Here is a 17,433-nt window from a genome sequence, read left to right as displayed (position 1 = left end):
ACTAAAATGTAATCTGAAGTAAACAAAAGTGACCATGAGTGTAATTTACCCTTTATTTAGTTTTAAAATTATTATTTTAGAATATTTTTAAAATTTTTATATATTTTTGAGGATTTTTTTTAAAATTTTATATTTTAAAAAATTAAAATTTATATTAAATCCTTTTTTGCATTTTTATTAAGAAACTAATTTAATTATTTTCAAAATTGGGAGAAACTAATATGTATCGGAGTTATTAAAATTATAAAATTCAAATACAAACCATATAAAAAATAAATAAATAACACAATTTGTATAATTCCCAAATTTTTAATTTCGATTAGAATTTTTACTCGCCCTTACGCGACGGATTAAAATAAGAAATTAGACTCGGGCTCTGGGTTCTTTTGCCACGGCGATGGAAGCAAATCCGACGAGCAAACAAACAATAATCGATAATGAAACACAGAGAGAGAAAGAAGAACAACTGTGGAGCTGGGGAGCAGGAACGGATGGACAGCTGGGCACCCTCAGGCTCCAAGACGAGCACCTCCCTCAACTCCTTAATGTCCCTTCACTATCTTCCGCTTCATCCGTCTCTATGCTCGCATGTGGCGGCGCTCACGTTGTTGGCTTGACCTCTAGTACCCTCCTTAGAGAACTTTCTACTTTGCTTTATTTTTCTTCTATTTCCTTTGTCGATTTCCCAGGCAATAAATTATGTTGTTTGACGCAAAACTTTGTTTAATTGAACTTTGTAGGTGGGAAAGTACTAACATGGGGAAGGGGAAACTCAGGTCAGTTAGGCCATGGAGACATGGATTGCTTGCTATCTCCAAAGATTGTAATGTCTTTGGAGAGTTACTGCATCACTCAAGTTTCAGCTGGATGGAGCCATTCTGGATTTGTTTCAGGTTCCTTCCACATATATATATATATATATATCTTACATCTATATGAGAACGCTATACTGAAAATAAACCGATTTTAGATATTTCGGTATGCAAATAAGCTATCTTATAGTTACCATGTGTAATTAAATTGATGAGGTTGCTTAGTTTTTCCATTTTAATTTGTGCATTTCTTTTTGGTACAAAGTCAAGTTAGAAATTGGGGAGAGGATTACATCAACTGGGTTTGAACCTTGGTAATTGAGGTGTCAACAAGGGGCCTTGACCGTTACTCCCTTATGCTGTTGACTGTGCACTTAGTTCTTAGCCTTCTAATTCTGATTAAGCTCATTGGAGATTATGAGTTTCATACGGCCACATTAATGTTGTTGAGCATGCTACTGAACTAATTTTCTAATTACTTATCAGATGAACGGTGTGTCTTTACTTGTGGAGATGGTTCGTTTGGCCAGCTCGGGCATGGTGATTACAGGTCACATTGCTCTCCTGTTAAAGTATCATTTTTTGTTAATAAGCATGTTGAACAGATAGCTTGTGGCATGCGCCATTCGCTTGTCCTACTGAAAGGTAAACGTGACAATGATTTAGTTGTAGTGTTAGTAGTCCTGAAAGCAACATGAAGAATTTAATTTTCCATATAATTTACTTGTGTTTGCCTTAATTTTTTGCACATGTTTTTCGAGTCTATCTTTTTTATTATTTATGTATGTTCACTACTTCAGTTAAGGTGATGAAAACTCCACGGGTTGAACTAAGTGTTGAAAGATGAACAGCGAAGCTAGATTTTTTTCGCAACCTTTTTGCAAATGATGATTTAATTTTTTGAATTTACATTTTTCCAAATGATGATTAATAATGATGCTTTGTTGGATGCTTTCTGTGACCCTTGGGATGAATTGCAATTTGCGAGCTAAACATTGAATAAGGAATCTCACATGAGTAAAGCATAGTGTTTCTATCTTGATGCTCGGTGAATATGAAAGAAGACTAGAAGAGTACCCTTTGAAGGTTTAGCTTAATTGAAGGTTTAGCTTAGTGATTCATATTTACTTAAATCATCAATAACCAAGTTTTGTCTCTGCAGATGGTTCAGGAAATCTACTTTATGGATTTGGATCTGGAAAGCGTGGTCAATTGGGTATTTCAATAGATAGAAGCAAGTCTGTCAATGCTCCTGAGATTATCCGTGGATTTGATGATGTTCAAATCATTACCATCACTGCAAATGCAGACCACAGTGCAGCATTATCTGGTGAGTACTCCAAATTAGCTGAATATTTGTAGCATAAAACATTTTGGATCATAAGTATAACCCTTTTAGGTGAAAAATAAAATTTAGCTCCAATCACAAGCTGCTAATTTTAATTTAAACTTCTGAGTAATTCTTAGTTGTTGTGTTTTGTCTGTTGCACCAGCTGATGGAGAATTGTACACTTGGGGAAGAGGGTTTGGTGCTACATCTGATTTTCTTAGTCCTCAACAATCACCTTCATCATCGAAGTTCTCTAAAGTTGCACTTGGTTGGAATCATGCTCTAGTATTATCTGGTATGCATACACACTTGTTAATCCGTTATAGACTTGTACTTTGTTTGAGTTTTTACTTGATCTATTTGCCAGTAACTTAATATTAACTTTTCCCACCCAGGCCCCTGCCAAGAGAAAAGGAAAATTCCTAGGCGAATTTTCAGCTTTCTGAGAATTCTACCTGGCAAGATATTGTAAACCGCATGTTTATGACATTGTTTTCATTTTGTACAGATAATGGAGAAGTTTTTATGCTTGGTGGTAGTCATCATGGAATGCTAAGCAATCCTGAGATAACAATTCTCTCAAAGCATTTATCAGGTGATCCTTAAGGAAAACTAAGACTAGAACTTGATTTCATCATAAAAAATAAATAAATAAGCAAGAACTTCAATATGCTTTAGTGCAATAGAAGCATTAGGATTGATGCTTACATATATACATTAGAGATGTTTGGTTTCTTAACTATCATGATTGGAAGGGAATTGCGGGGAAAGAAAAACATGAACATCAGATATTTATATATGTATATATACATATACAAACCATTATGTGATTGTTTATGTTTTTGCTGATATAGATGGAGCTGTTTTGGAGAGAGTCCCAGGTCTTGATGGGATAAAAGTGGTGGACATTGCAGCTGGAGCTGAGCACTCTGCTATTGTAACAGGCAAAGTCACATTAATCTTTCACTGGTTTGTGCCTGATCATAATGTTTACCGATTTTTCTTTCCAATTGGCAGAGGAAGGAGCGATTAAGATATGGGGTTGGGGTGAACATGGGCAGCTTGGTCTTGGGAGTACAAGGGATGAAACCAGCCCTCAAACAGTCAGTTTAGGTGATGAAGTTGAACGCAAAGATGGTACAGTCAGAGTTTACTGTGGGAGTGGATATACGTATGCCATTAGGACATTTTTTTCTTAATGATACATTCTGGTTAACATCAAAGAGACATTATGCCTTGGCTATGTAAACCAATGGGAGCAAACTTTTCTGGAAGCAGTCTGAAGAAAAGTTTAGAGCTGTTTCATCACTCCTGACGGTGTTTTTCTTTAAAAAAAAGTAAATTGTGTTCAGTTAATATCATGGTTAACCGTACCTACTGATATGTATTGTATCCAATTCGGTACCTTCCTGTCTTGATTTGCATCAATTATCTTGATCTTGTAGCAGTTGAGGTTGGCACCATCTTGTATTGATAGTTACAAGATTTTATTTTTTGGCTTTTTTAAATAGCTATTTAATTTAAAAGGTTTATACCACATGAAAAAAATTATGTAAAAAATATATTTATAAAAAATATATATTAATTAAATGAGGCTTTTATTCAAATGGTAAAGTTAAAAGTTTAAATTTCATTTGTTAAGTTCAAGTTTTATTATAGTATTGTTTTATTAAAAAACATGAGAAGGTAAATATTTTTGTATTATTTGTTCCTTTATAAAAATAAATGTATTTTGTAATTTTCGAACTGAGTTAGCATTCAGTTGATTCGTAATATCAATTCACTCAATAAGTTAATATAAGTATATATGAATTTTGTTCTCTTAGAAATTATTCAAAGTTATGTTTATTACCCCATATTTAAAAAGAACTTTTGAATATTAAATATAAATTTTTATTTTATATTTACATTAAATATTCATATGTACTAAATAAAAGTGTATGTCTGTGTAAAATATATTATTAAATTTTTATCAAAAGATATTAAATAAACTTGAAAATTAAATATATGAAAAAAGAAATAACTCCAAAGCTAAAAGTTTGCTCTGAAGTAGCACGATTTAGTCTAGCAAGTCTAGGGTTTTATCCGATTGGTTTTTTTTTTTTTTTTTTTTTTTTGCGATTGGAGGCTTTTTTGGCGCTGATAAGGGAAAAGTTCTTTACAAAAGAGGATATTCATGAAATTTTTTAGAAAAACTAAACTTTGTAGGTTCGTAATTCTTACATAACCAAGAAAAGTAGATTTTGCTGAAACATGGTAGGAAGAGCTATCGATGGAGAATGAGCTTGCAAAATTAAGCTTTGAGGAAGAAGAGGATGAGGGTTTGTAGTTTGCGACAGAGGCCAGACCACAGAGATCAATTTATGAGATGTGTTTAGTTGGATGCTGCCTCACAACAAGCGTAGTGGACTTCCTTGCACTAAAAAACACGATGACTAATTTGTGGCATCCGTTGGGGGGAATCTAGATCTCTGACTTTGGTGAGAAACGCTATCTATTCCGTTTCTTTTATGAGGTTGATGTGGAGGGGGTGATGAGCAGAATGCCATGAACTTTCAATAACCATCTTCTTTTGTTGCATAGACTAAAAGAAGGTGATGATCCAAATTTAGTTTCGCTGGTTTATGCTGAATTTTGGGTGCAAGTTCACGATCTTCCACAAGGTTTTTTCTTTGATTGTGTGGTGCAACAATTGGGAGATTTTGTTGGGAAATTCCTGGAACATGATACAAAACAACTTAATCAAGGTTTTATAAATTTTATGCGTATTCGGGTCGAGATAGATATTAGAAATCCTTTAAAGAGGAAGAAAAAGATTGTCATTTCTCTGTCAAACTTTGTTTATGTGAAATTTTGATATGAAAAACCGTCTCTTTTTTGCTTCCTTTGTGAATTTTTTGGGCATGATGATAGGGTTTGCTGAAGGAGGATTAACCTAGGGCTGATAGAAGTTGAGTGTGGGTGGGATATGTAATAGCCCGAATTTGGGGCTAGTCGGAATAATGGTTTCGGGACCACAAATTCGACGAGAAAAAAATTTATTTTCATTATATTTTTATGGTCTACGATTTCACAAAATGATTTCGTGAAAATTTCGTTCGAAAATTTTGACGTTTGGGCACTCAATTTAGTCAAAAGGACTAAATTGTAAAAAGTGCAAAAGTTGAGTTTTATATGTTAGAGGTGTCCAATTGTTATGAAATTTTAAATTGGAGGTCTTTATATGGTAATTAGACCATTGGTTAAGTTGGTGGACAAAAATGGGTATGGTTAGGCATGTTTCCAAAGTTTTTCATTAAGGGCATTTTGGTCATTTAGTTATTAAAATGAATTAAAAACAAAATTAAAAGCCAATTTTTGTCCATATTCAACCCCTAGGCCGAAAATTGCATGGAGAAACCATGGCTAGGGTTTTTCAAGCTTCCAAGCTCGATTGTAAGTCCATCTATCCCCGTTTTTAATGATTTTTACGTTTTTGAAATCCTCGTAACAAGATTTACCTATTTTTACCATTGTTTTGAACTAGGGTTTGTGTTTAAAAATTTACCCATGAATGGTATGCATGTATTTTGATGTTTTATGGAAGAATATGAACATTTGGAGTGTGATAAACGATTTGTACTATGTAATTTTCGATGAAAATGCCTAAAAGGATTAATTTGTAAAAGTTATAAAATGTCACAAGTGTGTGAATAAGTGAGTATTGTGGACTGCTATAGTTTTAAAAATGGTTAAACTAGGCCTAAAATGCAAGGAAATTGAATAAAAATTATTTTACGAGGCTAGGGGCAAAATCATAATTTTGTGAAACTTTAGGGGCAAAAATGTAATTTTTCTAAAGTATGATTTTTGGACTGGAATGAATAGTGTGAATGTTATATAAGGTAAATGTATTGTTATAAATCAAGAAAGACGAGAAATTAAAATTGATCAATAAAAAGAAAAGTGAGAAAAAGTGAAAAATTCTCGAATGAACCTTTGGAATAAAAAGGGATACGAATGAAGTGACAGAAATGATCACATGTGGCACGGATTGTGTGTAGGCCACTATGTAAAAGTGAAAGTGATGGTCACGTGTGTAGTACTATGTGCAGGCTACTACGTGTACCGGAATGATAGGTCGCATGTGTAGTACTATGCACAGGCTACTATGCGTACCAGATAGTTTCGATCACGTGTGTAGTACTATGTGCAAGCTACTACGTGTATCAGATGGTAATGGTTATATGTATAATACTATGTGCAGGCTACTATGTGAACCGAACATCATTAATTAGTAAGGTGGTTGCTATGTGCTGATTCCACCGGACATCATTGATTAATAAGGTGGTTGCTATGTGCTAAATCCATCGAGTATCTGTTATTATTCCGAAGTGTTCATCGGGAAATTGACTAAGTGTAATTGAATAATGAATATAGGTGTGGAATTGAATTGAATATCGACTTAGAAATGAAAAAGTGAATTTTGAATTGAATTGTGATTGAAAGTGAAAGTGAAATTATGAAAGAGTACATTTAGCAATAAAATAGTTTAGACAATAACAGTTGAGTGACTTTAAAAAATCACCAAAAATGGTGGAGATTGAATTAGAGGCTGAATAATATATGAAATTGAAGTTGAATGAGTCTATTTTCACATAAAAGAAATAGAGCAAGCAAAAGAGTTATATATTTTGACATATTTGAATTTTAGTTAGACAGAGTCAGAATGAGTTTGAAATCCCCTATTCTGACTTTGGAAAATTGTCAAAAATTGTAAAAAAAATAATGGGATAAAGTTTATATGTTTAGAATCCTCAGTGAATCTATTTTCAAGAGAAACAAATGGAAACAATATCTGAATTCTGTACAATGAGATAATTAATTTTTAGTCAAGAGAGACCAGAACTGTCGAGCAGTGAAACAGGGGAAACTTTAAAGAATAAACTGTACTATTTGGCTAAACCAAAAATTTTGAAAATTTTATATTAGGAAGATATGTGAATCTAGTTTTGGGAAAAATTTATGGATCTTCATTTGGAGTTCTGTAGCTCCAGGTAAAAATAATTTAGTGACTCTGACTCGAATAGACAGCTTTGAATATACATGTGAGTGAATAGTGAAATTGTAGTTAATGTTGTTTAAGTGTGTTATACACATTAAGGATGTGGAATGGAGAGGAGGAGGAGGAAAATTGGAAGAACATATGAATGATTTGTGTATAATTGTCCATATGCTCGATTATAATCGATAAACGATTGAAAAGAAATGATGTTTATAATTGTGCATTATTATTATAGTTAAAGTTCATGTGAGAAAATAAAGTTTCATAGTATGTGTATGTGGTATACTTCGTATATGATTTGGTATGTAGCAATGTCAGAAATGGTTTATGAATTAACTCATGTTGATAAGTTTGATACATAAATAAATGTGGTGCTTATCCATGCTTATAATGCTTATACTATATGTTTATTTGGCTAGCATGTTTGGTGTGTTTGCTTAGGCTTTTGCCAAGTTGTGGCTGGATTACGCCACATTAAATTTATAAAATTATGCATTGAAATGGTAAATGTCTAGATGGAAATATGCTTGTGATCATAAAAGGGTGGTAAGGTTTAAAGTTTGTAATATTTATTAAAATGGTTTATCATGTGGTTAGTCTTCAAAAAGACTAGCTTGCGACTATGGTTGAGTGTCATGTTTATTTCTTGTGTGATATGCATAGGAAACAGGAGTGGAAAGGAAATGAAATACTAGGTTCATGCTTGAAGTGTAAAATGATGCAAAAAGGGGACGTTAAGTTAAACGATAAATATGTATTAGTATTGAACTTAATGAAATTGAATTGTACGTGAATTAAATGGAAATTGCAAATGATATGATTTGAATTAAATGAATTATTGTGGTATTGAAATGTATATTGGATTGAGAAATTGAATTGAATCGTGAACATGAGAATCGTGAATTAAATGAAATGGAAATGAAGTATTGAATTACATGAGTATGTATTGGGTCTCAGAAGTCGTATTTGTTACAAATATAGTATTTTGAAGTTATAATGTGAAAATTTATAAAAGCATGTTAAAAATTTGAAGAGTTTAAATTTGAATGAAATTTTATAACTCGGTTTAACATGTTTATAAGTGTATGTGTTCTAGTAATGCCTCGTACCCTATTTCGGCGTCGAATACGGGTAAGGGGTGTTACAATGTGACATCGCCAGATTCGGTCATAACGTTTAGACCGGATTTTGGGTGTTACAGGATATATCATTAAGGTCACAACCAAGGCAAGTTAGTATCACACCAAATGTATGGTTGAGAGAAGAGAATTTGGGGAGAAATTTTGTGGAGACTGTTGGCAAAAAAAAAAGCTACGAATAATAGCCATGGGGTTTGTAGTCTTGATCCGCAACAAAACTCAGGTTTTATTACCCAAACCTTAGGGTTTAATCTAGAAGGTAGAAAGAGACAAGATAAAGGAAAAGGAATATTATTGATAAGTGAGGAAGAAAAGGAGGATATGAAAGAAGATAGTGAGAAACTATCACTGGAAAATGTCGAAGGAAAGAAGAGACTTACGTCAAGAAATCATGTACAAGGTCGAATTATGCTTAGAGGGGAGGACGGTTTAGAAGAACAACAGGGAACAATTTGTACAAATCAGATATCAGTGGCTGCATATAGGCAAGCTGACCGAACACAATGAAAATATTAAGTTGGAACGTCTGTAGATTGGGGAGTCCACGGGGTGTTAGAAGGCTTCATCAATCATTAAAGTTGTATAGTCCCCAGGTAGTCTTCTTTATGAGACAAAACTTGAAAGTTATCGGATGGAAAGGGTTAGGCGGTGATGCGATTTTCACTTTGGCATTGATGTACTAGCAATTGAACGCGTGCTGGGCTAAGTATTGGATGCAATGAGGGGATATCAGTGAGTTTGAATAGTTTTTCTAATAATCATTTTGATGTTGACATTGAAGATAATGAAGTACGAGCGACATGGTGGATGATTGGATTTTATGGGCACCGGAGACGCGAAGGAGGAGTAAGACATAGGACCTTTTAAAAACCTTAGGTAGGGAGCAAGTCATGCCATAGTTGGTCTGTGGTGATTTCAATGAGATTTTTATATTCGTTTGAAAAGGAAAGGGCTTTGCCTAGAGATGGAGGACACGTGGAGGATTTTAGATTAGCTCTTAATGTGTGTCGACTTGAGGATGTGGGTTATGTAGAAAATGGGCTTCACAAAATCACTAGTATCTTTTATCATGCGATGTGTCACGATAGTAAATTATTCGGTATGCATGAATAATGAGATGGGTGAACGTTTGAAGCCAATGAGAGGGTTACGTCAAGGTGATCCTTTAAGCCCCTACCTATTCTTAATTTGCAATGAAGAACTTTTATCCTTAATGAGGTTAGCATTGCAAGAAGGAACTATTAAAGGAGAAAAGGTTTGCCGACAAGGACCAACTATTATGCACCTACTATTTGCGGACGATTGCATTTTATTCATGGATGCTACGGAAATGGTAGCCAATAACCTTAAAATCGTATTATGATAGTACAAAATATGTTCAGGTCAGTGCATAATTTTTGATAAGTCAATGGCTTTTTTTTAGTTCAAATGTTTCTAAACAGATGAGGGTATTAGGCGCACGAACTTTAAGAAACCCAGAAAAATATTTGGGTCTACCAAATATGGTGGGAAGGGATAACAAGAGAACCTTCCAACTTCTGAAGGATAGAATGATTAGTAGGGTCAAAGGGTGGGGTACAAGGTTTTTGTCAATTTGAGGGAAGGAAATGTTCAGTAAAACTGTGTTACAGGTAATTCTTACCTACTCTATGGCATGTTTTTGTTGCCAAAATCTTTTTGCGTGGAATTAGAAAACATTATGGGTCGATTCTGGTGGAAAAAAAGGCACGATAAATGTGGAATTCATTGGTGTGAGTGGAGGAAGCTTGGTGATTTAAAAGAGGATGGTGGAATGGGTTTTAAATGCCTTTCTAAGTTCAATGTGGCACTTTAAGCAAAACAAGGCTGGCGTTGATTTGTTACCCAGATTCATTATTAGCAAAATCTTTAAAAGAAAAGTACTTCCTCATTCAGATATTTTGCAAGCAAGATTGGGGAACTTACAATCCTTTACCTGGAAAAGTTTATGGTCAACAAAGGGACTTCTTGAGAAAGGGATGTGTTGAAGAGAGGGGTCAGGAAAATAGATATTGATTTGGAATGAGGCATGGGTCTCGGGCATTGAAGATTATAAGATCCAATTATCAGGCTTTAATCCAAATTTAGTATATGTTTCAGACTTAATTGAACAACATTCAAATTGTTGGAAGGAGGAGTTGATTAGAATTACCTTTCATCCCGAAAATGCTGAGAGGATTATGTGCATTCCCCTTCCCGTTGAGAAAGAAGCTGATAAAATAGTATGGCGAGATGAAGCTTCAAGGGTTTACACGGTTCAAAGTGGTTACAAAACATTAGTACAAAATTATCGTGTAACATCCCTAACCCGTATCTATCTCCAGAATAAGGTTATAGAGCATTACCGTAAAAACATAACTCAAATCATTCATTTACAACATGTCATAGTCATTGCAAAAATCCAACCAAACACATGTGTAACGTCCCTTTTTTGAGCCCTCGAGGCCTTAGAAACACTTTAGAAACAATTCGGGGCTAAATCGAAAACATTTAGATCTTCATGGCAAAATATAGAAAAATTCATACTACAGGGGTCACGCGGTTGAGACACACGCCCGTGTCTCAGGCTGTGTGGGCATTCGAAGTAGGGACACACGGCCGTGTCCTAGCCCGTGTTCGTGCCCGTGTAACTCTCTGACTTGGTTCACAAGGCCAAGCCACATGCCTGTGTGCCAGGCCATGTGACTCTCGAAATAAAACCTTTTAAAAACTACAAGGGACACACAGCCGTGTTCCGTGGCTATGTGTCACACACAGCTGAGACACATGCTTATGTCTTAGGCCGTGTGGACAAGAAATAGGCCAATTTCAAGCCATTACTTTCATCCATTACAAGCTCACACCTACAAGACATTTACACATACAATCAAGCTTTCAGACATACTAAAGCATGAATATTAAAACCAATTCAATAGGTCATTTATCCATACAACCAATATGCTAAAAGGAACCTCAAACATAATCATCAAATCAACCTAAACATGTGCACATTTACCATTTATCAACTATATTGTTTCCATGCCAAAACATATCACAATTGATACATATCAATCATACCAAATTAATGTCCAAATGGTCATAATTCAACTAGACAAATTTAATTTAAATTCTATATCAATACATGCCATAAATGATCATTTTGCAACCATGCCAACAATTATCAATTTGGTCACAAATCATTGGAATGACGAAAATGTGCAAGTGTACACAATCGCAACAAGTAATAAAGTGACAAGTAAATGTCGAGTTATCGTACCCACAGGGACTATGAAAAAAATTATTTATGAGTGCAATTAAAAACAGTTTGGTGAAGAAAAATATTTTGATTTGAGGAGGTGATTAAAAACTAAGATTTTAACTAAGTAAAATAAATAAAAAGAAAATAAAAGTTCTATTGCACGATTTCAAAAGATGATTTTAATCAAGATGACATAATTGTGTTAGATTAATTACATTTCTTAACTTAGAATTATTAAGCTCATGTTCATGTTGTTACGAATAAATTCATGGCAACTTGGTGATTTGCTAACTTATGAACATACTCACCTATCAAAATCCATTTATCTCTTGACTATATCTCTATGTCAATTCAACCGATTAAACAAATTTTAATACACAAATGTGTTAATGCACATACATAATTATGAAATTAAAATAATCTCTTGTACATATCTCTATGCCAATTCAAACAATTAATTCAATCTCATAAGCACATAAAAGATTTCGTGAGGTAACAATATTACTACCTTGTAACAGTTTAATCACAATAATCTTGCAAGTTATGCAAGGCTAATGTATCGTTAGATACCGTTGCTAATTTAACCGTCAACTACCTTAGATGATTAAACATGCACTGATTAACTATTGTGTCAATTAATTACAATTTCAATCTGTTTAAATAATTAATTCATTAGTTACCTTACAATTGTAATGCAAGAATAACTTAGTCATGGTTTTTCTTAATCAAATATCTTACCGAGACCTATAACAACATAAACACGATTTTAATAAATTAAGTGGACAAAATGCAATCAACCTAACACAAATTAAATTTAAGCCATATTAATTAAAATAAACATATCAGTGTCACAATCATTCATAGACATGTTCATAACAACAACAATAAAATTAAAAGGATAAGGAACAAGAATCAAATTCGGTGTTTCTCCGAAGCTTGACTAGTTTGCTCCGCTCCTCCTTCTCCGCTTGTTCTTGTTGAGCCGAGACTTCTACGAACACTTGAATGCTGCTCCAAATGGTGGTTGAAGGACTCCTTTTCAAGAGGTGAAGTTGGCAAGGGAATGGGGAAGAAAATGAACAATAAATAACGATATTATCTGTTATTCTGTCTTCTTGTTGCCGTTGAGTCCAGGGAGGACGTTAGGCGTTGTGTGAAGACGATAAAGATAATAGACGGTCTTAGGTAACAGAAACAAATATTATGGAACAAATCGAGTGTCAGTTTAAAGATAAAACTTGTAATCATATTACGCATATAGACTCTAGAAATGAAAACAACATTTCATCTCTGAGTAAGGGTATAAATAGTCTTGTGGATATGACTTCTTTTTATTTTTCTAAGTTATATAGTAAGGTCGATTCAGTAGAAGAGAAAGTAAATAATTTAGGTGATATTAAAATTTAGACTTAAACCATCAATCGAAAGAAATATTAACTAATGTTAATAATAAACTAGATCAAAGTTATAAACAATAATAATATTGAGTCCAAGTAGATTTAGGTCCTTTATATTATGGTAATGGTAAGGATAATATTTTAGTTTTATCCAAGGAAGAAAACACTTCTTTTGATGAATCAACATCTATGTTAAAAATTATAAAAAACATAAAAAACGTAAAAAGATGATAAACAAAAGAATATGATTTCCGATCCTATAAAACCCTTATAGAACATTGGAAAGAAAAATTTACTAATAGTAATGATCAACTTGAAAGAGTTGAATATTTAAAACTAATAAAGGAACTTTATGAAAACATAAAGATCTTTTAGTATGTTTAATTATCATTATATGTTAAAATATGATGATAAATGGTTCAAGTACTTCGAAAACATAGAATTATTTAAAAACAATCTAATGAAGAAAAACTTAAACAGATCGGGATGAAGACATAAAAGTCTCAACATATAATTCGATGAAGAAAACACTTCATCGAAGATGAAAATATAGAAATTCCGAACCCATGGATCTTGAACTAATAGATCCTAATGGAAAAGAAAAATAGATTCGGATATTCAAACAAATGATTATCGATTAAAGAAATAGATAAAGATCAAAATACTGGTTGTACTATATTAAAAGACTCGAAATAATCCAAAATACAACTACTATTTTGACTAGTAAAATAGAAAACTTAACTATTAATAAGTTAAATCTCGAAAAACTAGAAAATCATTTAGTAAAGATTTATTAAGTCTTAATGTTTAAATTAATAGATTTTTATTAGGATTTGCTTTAAAACCTAATACTCATCATAGGCATAGAAAGAAAAAAATATTATAAGCCGGTCAAATGGAAACTAGGAAATAAAAATTTTACGGTAATAGTCAGTCTTTTAGAAGAAAAACTTCTAGAAAACTTAAAGATATTTTAAGTGTTAAGACAAAGTTATATAGTCAAAAATTTTCGAACAAAAGAAAAGAAACTCGAAAAAGAATTAAAAGTCTTGAAAAACAAGATTTAAAAGTTTGTTATAAAGAGGAAACAAATCCTAATAAAATATTATATGAATCGAATCAAAAGCGACATTGATGAAAATATATTTTGTTAGAAAATTCTAGAAACACTAGAATTGAAAATCTAAAACTATTATTCAACAAATGAAAATTGGGAAAAATTGATATTATTACTTTTCAAATTTCCAACCAGAAATATTATACTTATATTGAAATTAATTTTCAATTCGAGAATATAAAAATATTATTTACATGCTTTATTAGATACTAGAGCTACAACCAGTAGTTGCAGAAAAAAATGCTATTCCTATAGAAAAATAGGAACCTATGAATAATCCGATAAGAGCTATAGGAATCGATGGTAACGAAACCATCATCCAATATAAAGCTAGAAATATACCAATCTACATAAACAATGTTAGATTTGTAATTCCTAAGATTTTGTGTTTTCTTGAAATGCATGGAGACATATTACTAGGAAATAATTTTATATATCAACATTTACCTTTTCTATAGATAAAAATCTAGTCATTTTATCCGTAGAAAATTTCTCAATGGAAATACCACTTGTAGAAAACCATAAGTTTGTGTGTGATAAAACTTTACACCAAAAAAAGGAACAAATTAAACAACTTGAAACAAATCATTGGTTGTTTAAAATCCTTGAAGATAATTTTAATGAAGAACCATTACAATTATGGAAAAATAGTCCTAGATATTGTGAAATAAAATTAGTTAATCCTAATAAAATCATTAGGGTTAAACCTATGATCTATACCAAACAGGATATAGATGAATTTGATATCTGATTAAAGAATTATTAGAAAATGATTAATAGAAAAACTAATAGTCCACATTCTAGTTCACCTTTTGGTAAGAAACCATGTTGAAATAAAAGAGGAAAAGCTAGGATGGTAATTAATTATAAAATATTAAATCAAAACAGTATTTTTATGGTTATTTTATACCTAGAAAAGAAGTTTTAATTAATCAGGCTAAACATGCCAAATATTTTAGTAAGTTTGACTGTAAATCAGGATTTTGGCAAATCATGTTAACCGATGAGTCAAAACCTTTAACGGCTTTAAGTGCCCCTAATAGTCATTATCAATGGAGAATAATGCCGTTTGGATTATGTAATGCCCCGCAAATCTTTCAAAGATGGATGGATTCCATTTTTAACAAGTATAAAAGATTTTGTGTGGTATATATAGATGATATCTTAGTCTTTTCAGAAACTCTAGAAAAGCATTGAAAACATCTAAATATTATTTCTCAGGAATTCTTAAAACATGAAATTATATTAAGCCCTAAAAGATAGAGCTAGAAAAAATTGAGATAGAATTTTTAGGTTTAAAATTATCAGCTGATGGTCTTAAACTCCAAGATCATATTATTGTAAAAATAAAAGAATTTCCTGAAAATATTGAATACAAAAACGGCTTCAACAATTTTTGGGAATTGTTAATTATGGAAGAAATTTCTTTCATAACTTATCTGAAAAAATAGGTGAGTTATACGAAAAATTAAAAAGGAAATACCTTTTAATGGTCTAAGCAAGACTCGAAATTATAAAAATTTAAAATCAAATAACTCGAGAATCCTAAAGTTTATCTACCTAAACAAGGTGATAAATTAATTTTAGAAACCGATGCATCACAAAATCATTGGGGATGTATTTTAAAAGCTAAAACCACAAATAATGAAGAATTAATATGTGGTTATAGTTCGGAAAATTTAAACCAAATGAGGTTAATTATGTTATATATGAAAAAGAACTTCTAGCTATTAAAAAGGAATAAAACTTTCATTATATATTTAGCACTTGAAAATTTTATCATAAAAACGATAATTAGGCGGTAAAGCAATTCCTAACTAACAACAGTTTGGAAACTGTACCACGGAGAATTAGGTGGTATAATGATTTATGCACTTTTAATTTTGAAGTTTTATATATAAAAAGTGCTGAAAATATTCTTGCTGATTATTTGAGCAGACCTTTTCATGGATAAAGGTAAAAAGCCTCTAAAAGAAACTGTCGGTGAATGGACTACCATTCACAAAAAGCTCAACAAAGGGATTGCAGCAACAAACTCTAAAAAAGAATTTGAATATGCAAAAATACCATTTTATCCTAAACAGGGATATTATGTGTCTTATCCAATGGTAAACCAACCACTTGGAACAAATGTTTTGTCAAATCCAAAGGTAAAACAACTGGTTGGAACAAATGTTTTAAATTATCTAATGGTAAACCAACCAATTGGAACTTCTTTTTCAAACTCGGTGTATCAATCACCAATGTCCCAAGATATGTATTTAGCATCACAAACCAGTTATGCTGAAATTATCAAAGGATTAGAAAATTTGTTGAAAAAACAACAAATTGAAGAAGAAAAGAAATTTCTAAAATTAAAGATTTTATAATCCTGGTTTATCACTAGAAAATTATGGTTTTGTAAATGAGATATGAAAACCCATATTTCAAATCAAAGAGCCAATTTCAGAAGAGCTCTTACTAGATTTTCACAATTTTAGTTGAAAAACAACTAAGGAAAGTGAATCGAGGATTTATTATTAAAATCTATTTTATATAGAGATTGGGATGAATTCTAACTCTTTATAATGGATATTAAGGAGATAAATAATCTTCTTGATATTGTCCAATATTTTATTCATAAAGGAAAAATACCCTATTATGAATAAAGTATATAGAATCATTTATATAACAAATCTAGACAGATTTTACGGTAGAAATATTCAATAAAATCAATGGAATCATCTCAGTAATCAGCAGACTCAATTCCAAAAATCTTTTTTTGAATATTTTCTACAATCTTATGTTTTTACAAATTTTATAGGTGAAAGTTATCCAACTATGAAATTTAGACTGGATCACGAACCGTTCGATATAACCAGTATTGAATGGGGATTTGTAAGAGAAATTCTCGTACAAAATCTTTCTTTTCATCTTTTAAAAGATTTTCCAGCAGTAGTAAAATCCTTACTACAAACCATCATAAACAATGATGACTTTTTCTACTATTTTTATATCAAAATTAGTAATTTTATTGGTATTGCTGAAAAAAAAATTTATCAGCCATACCAAATCTGGGAAATTCAGATGATCTCGGAACCCCCCGTTTATCTGCTCTTGATGAAGATAAAGAACACTTGGCATCAGCAATTGACAAGTGTCAAAATAATTTTAGCCACTATCAAATCCAAGCAGGAATTGCTTTAATGGCTAAAGCCAAATATCTACTTCAACAAAAAAAAATATAAATTCAAAACTGATGTAAGATGGATATTAGCATTTCATTCTGGAATTAAGGAAGAAAATGATGAAGAATCCATACGACTTCTAAAAAAGTTAACTGATATGGAAATTGAAGA

The 17,433-nt window shown here is 32.0% G+C and overlaps 1 protein-coding gene across 2 annotated transcripts; it reads left to right on the top strand.

The window, feature by feature from the left end:
* The first annotated feature begins 308 nt into the window (after nucleotides 1–308).
* Nucleotides 309–3,589, top strand: LOC105766181 (ultraviolet-B receptor UVR8). Of its 2 annotated transcripts, XM_012585530.2 has the most exons (8): nucleotides 309–623; nucleotides 741–893; nucleotides 1,299–1,457; nucleotides 1,975–2,142; nucleotides 2,306–2,437; nucleotides 2,651–2,737; nucleotides 2,997–3,086; nucleotides 3,160–3,589. In XM_012585530.2, the coding sequence occupies exons 1-8, from the start codon at nucleotides 398–400 to the stop codon at nucleotides 3,339–3,341; spliced, it is 1,197 nt and encodes a 398-aa protein (XP_012440984.1). In that variant the 5' UTR covers nucleotides 309–397; the 3' UTR covers nucleotides 3,342–3,589. The 2 variants fall into 2 exon arrangements, with proteins under 2 accessions (XP_012440984.1, XP_012440985.1); XM_012585531.2 differs by lacking the exon at nucleotides 1,299–1,457.
* The last annotated feature ends 13,844 nt before the right edge of the window (nucleotides 3,590–17,433 follow it).

This window comes from Gossypium raimondii, chromosome 5 (genome assembly GCF_025698545.1).
Source record: "Gossypium raimondii isolate GPD5lz chromosome 5, ASM2569854v1, whole genome shotgun sequence".
NCBI classification, from domain to species: Eukaryota; Viridiplantae; Streptophyta; class Magnoliopsida; order Malvales; family Malvaceae; genus Gossypium; species Gossypium raimondii.
Note: the sequence above shows the minus strand (reverse complement) of the source record. Positions and strands in the feature narration are given on the sequence as shown.

What these genes read in the sequence shown, in the direction of transcription:
- LOC105766181 (XM_012585530.2), top strand. Translation starts at nt 398, where the DNA reads ATGGAAGCAAATCCGACGAGCAAACAAACAATAATCGATAATGAAACA. An exon ending in TTCGCTTGTCCTACTGAAAG is followed by an intron (nt 1,458 to 1,974) that starts GTAAACGTGACA and finishes TTGTCTCTGCAG; the next exon opens with ATGGTTCAGGAAATCTACTT. An exon ending in CCACAGTGCAGCATTATCTG is followed by an intron (nt 2,143 to 2,305) that starts GTGAGTACTCCA and finishes CTGTTGCACCAG; the next exon opens with CTGATGGAGAATTGTACACT.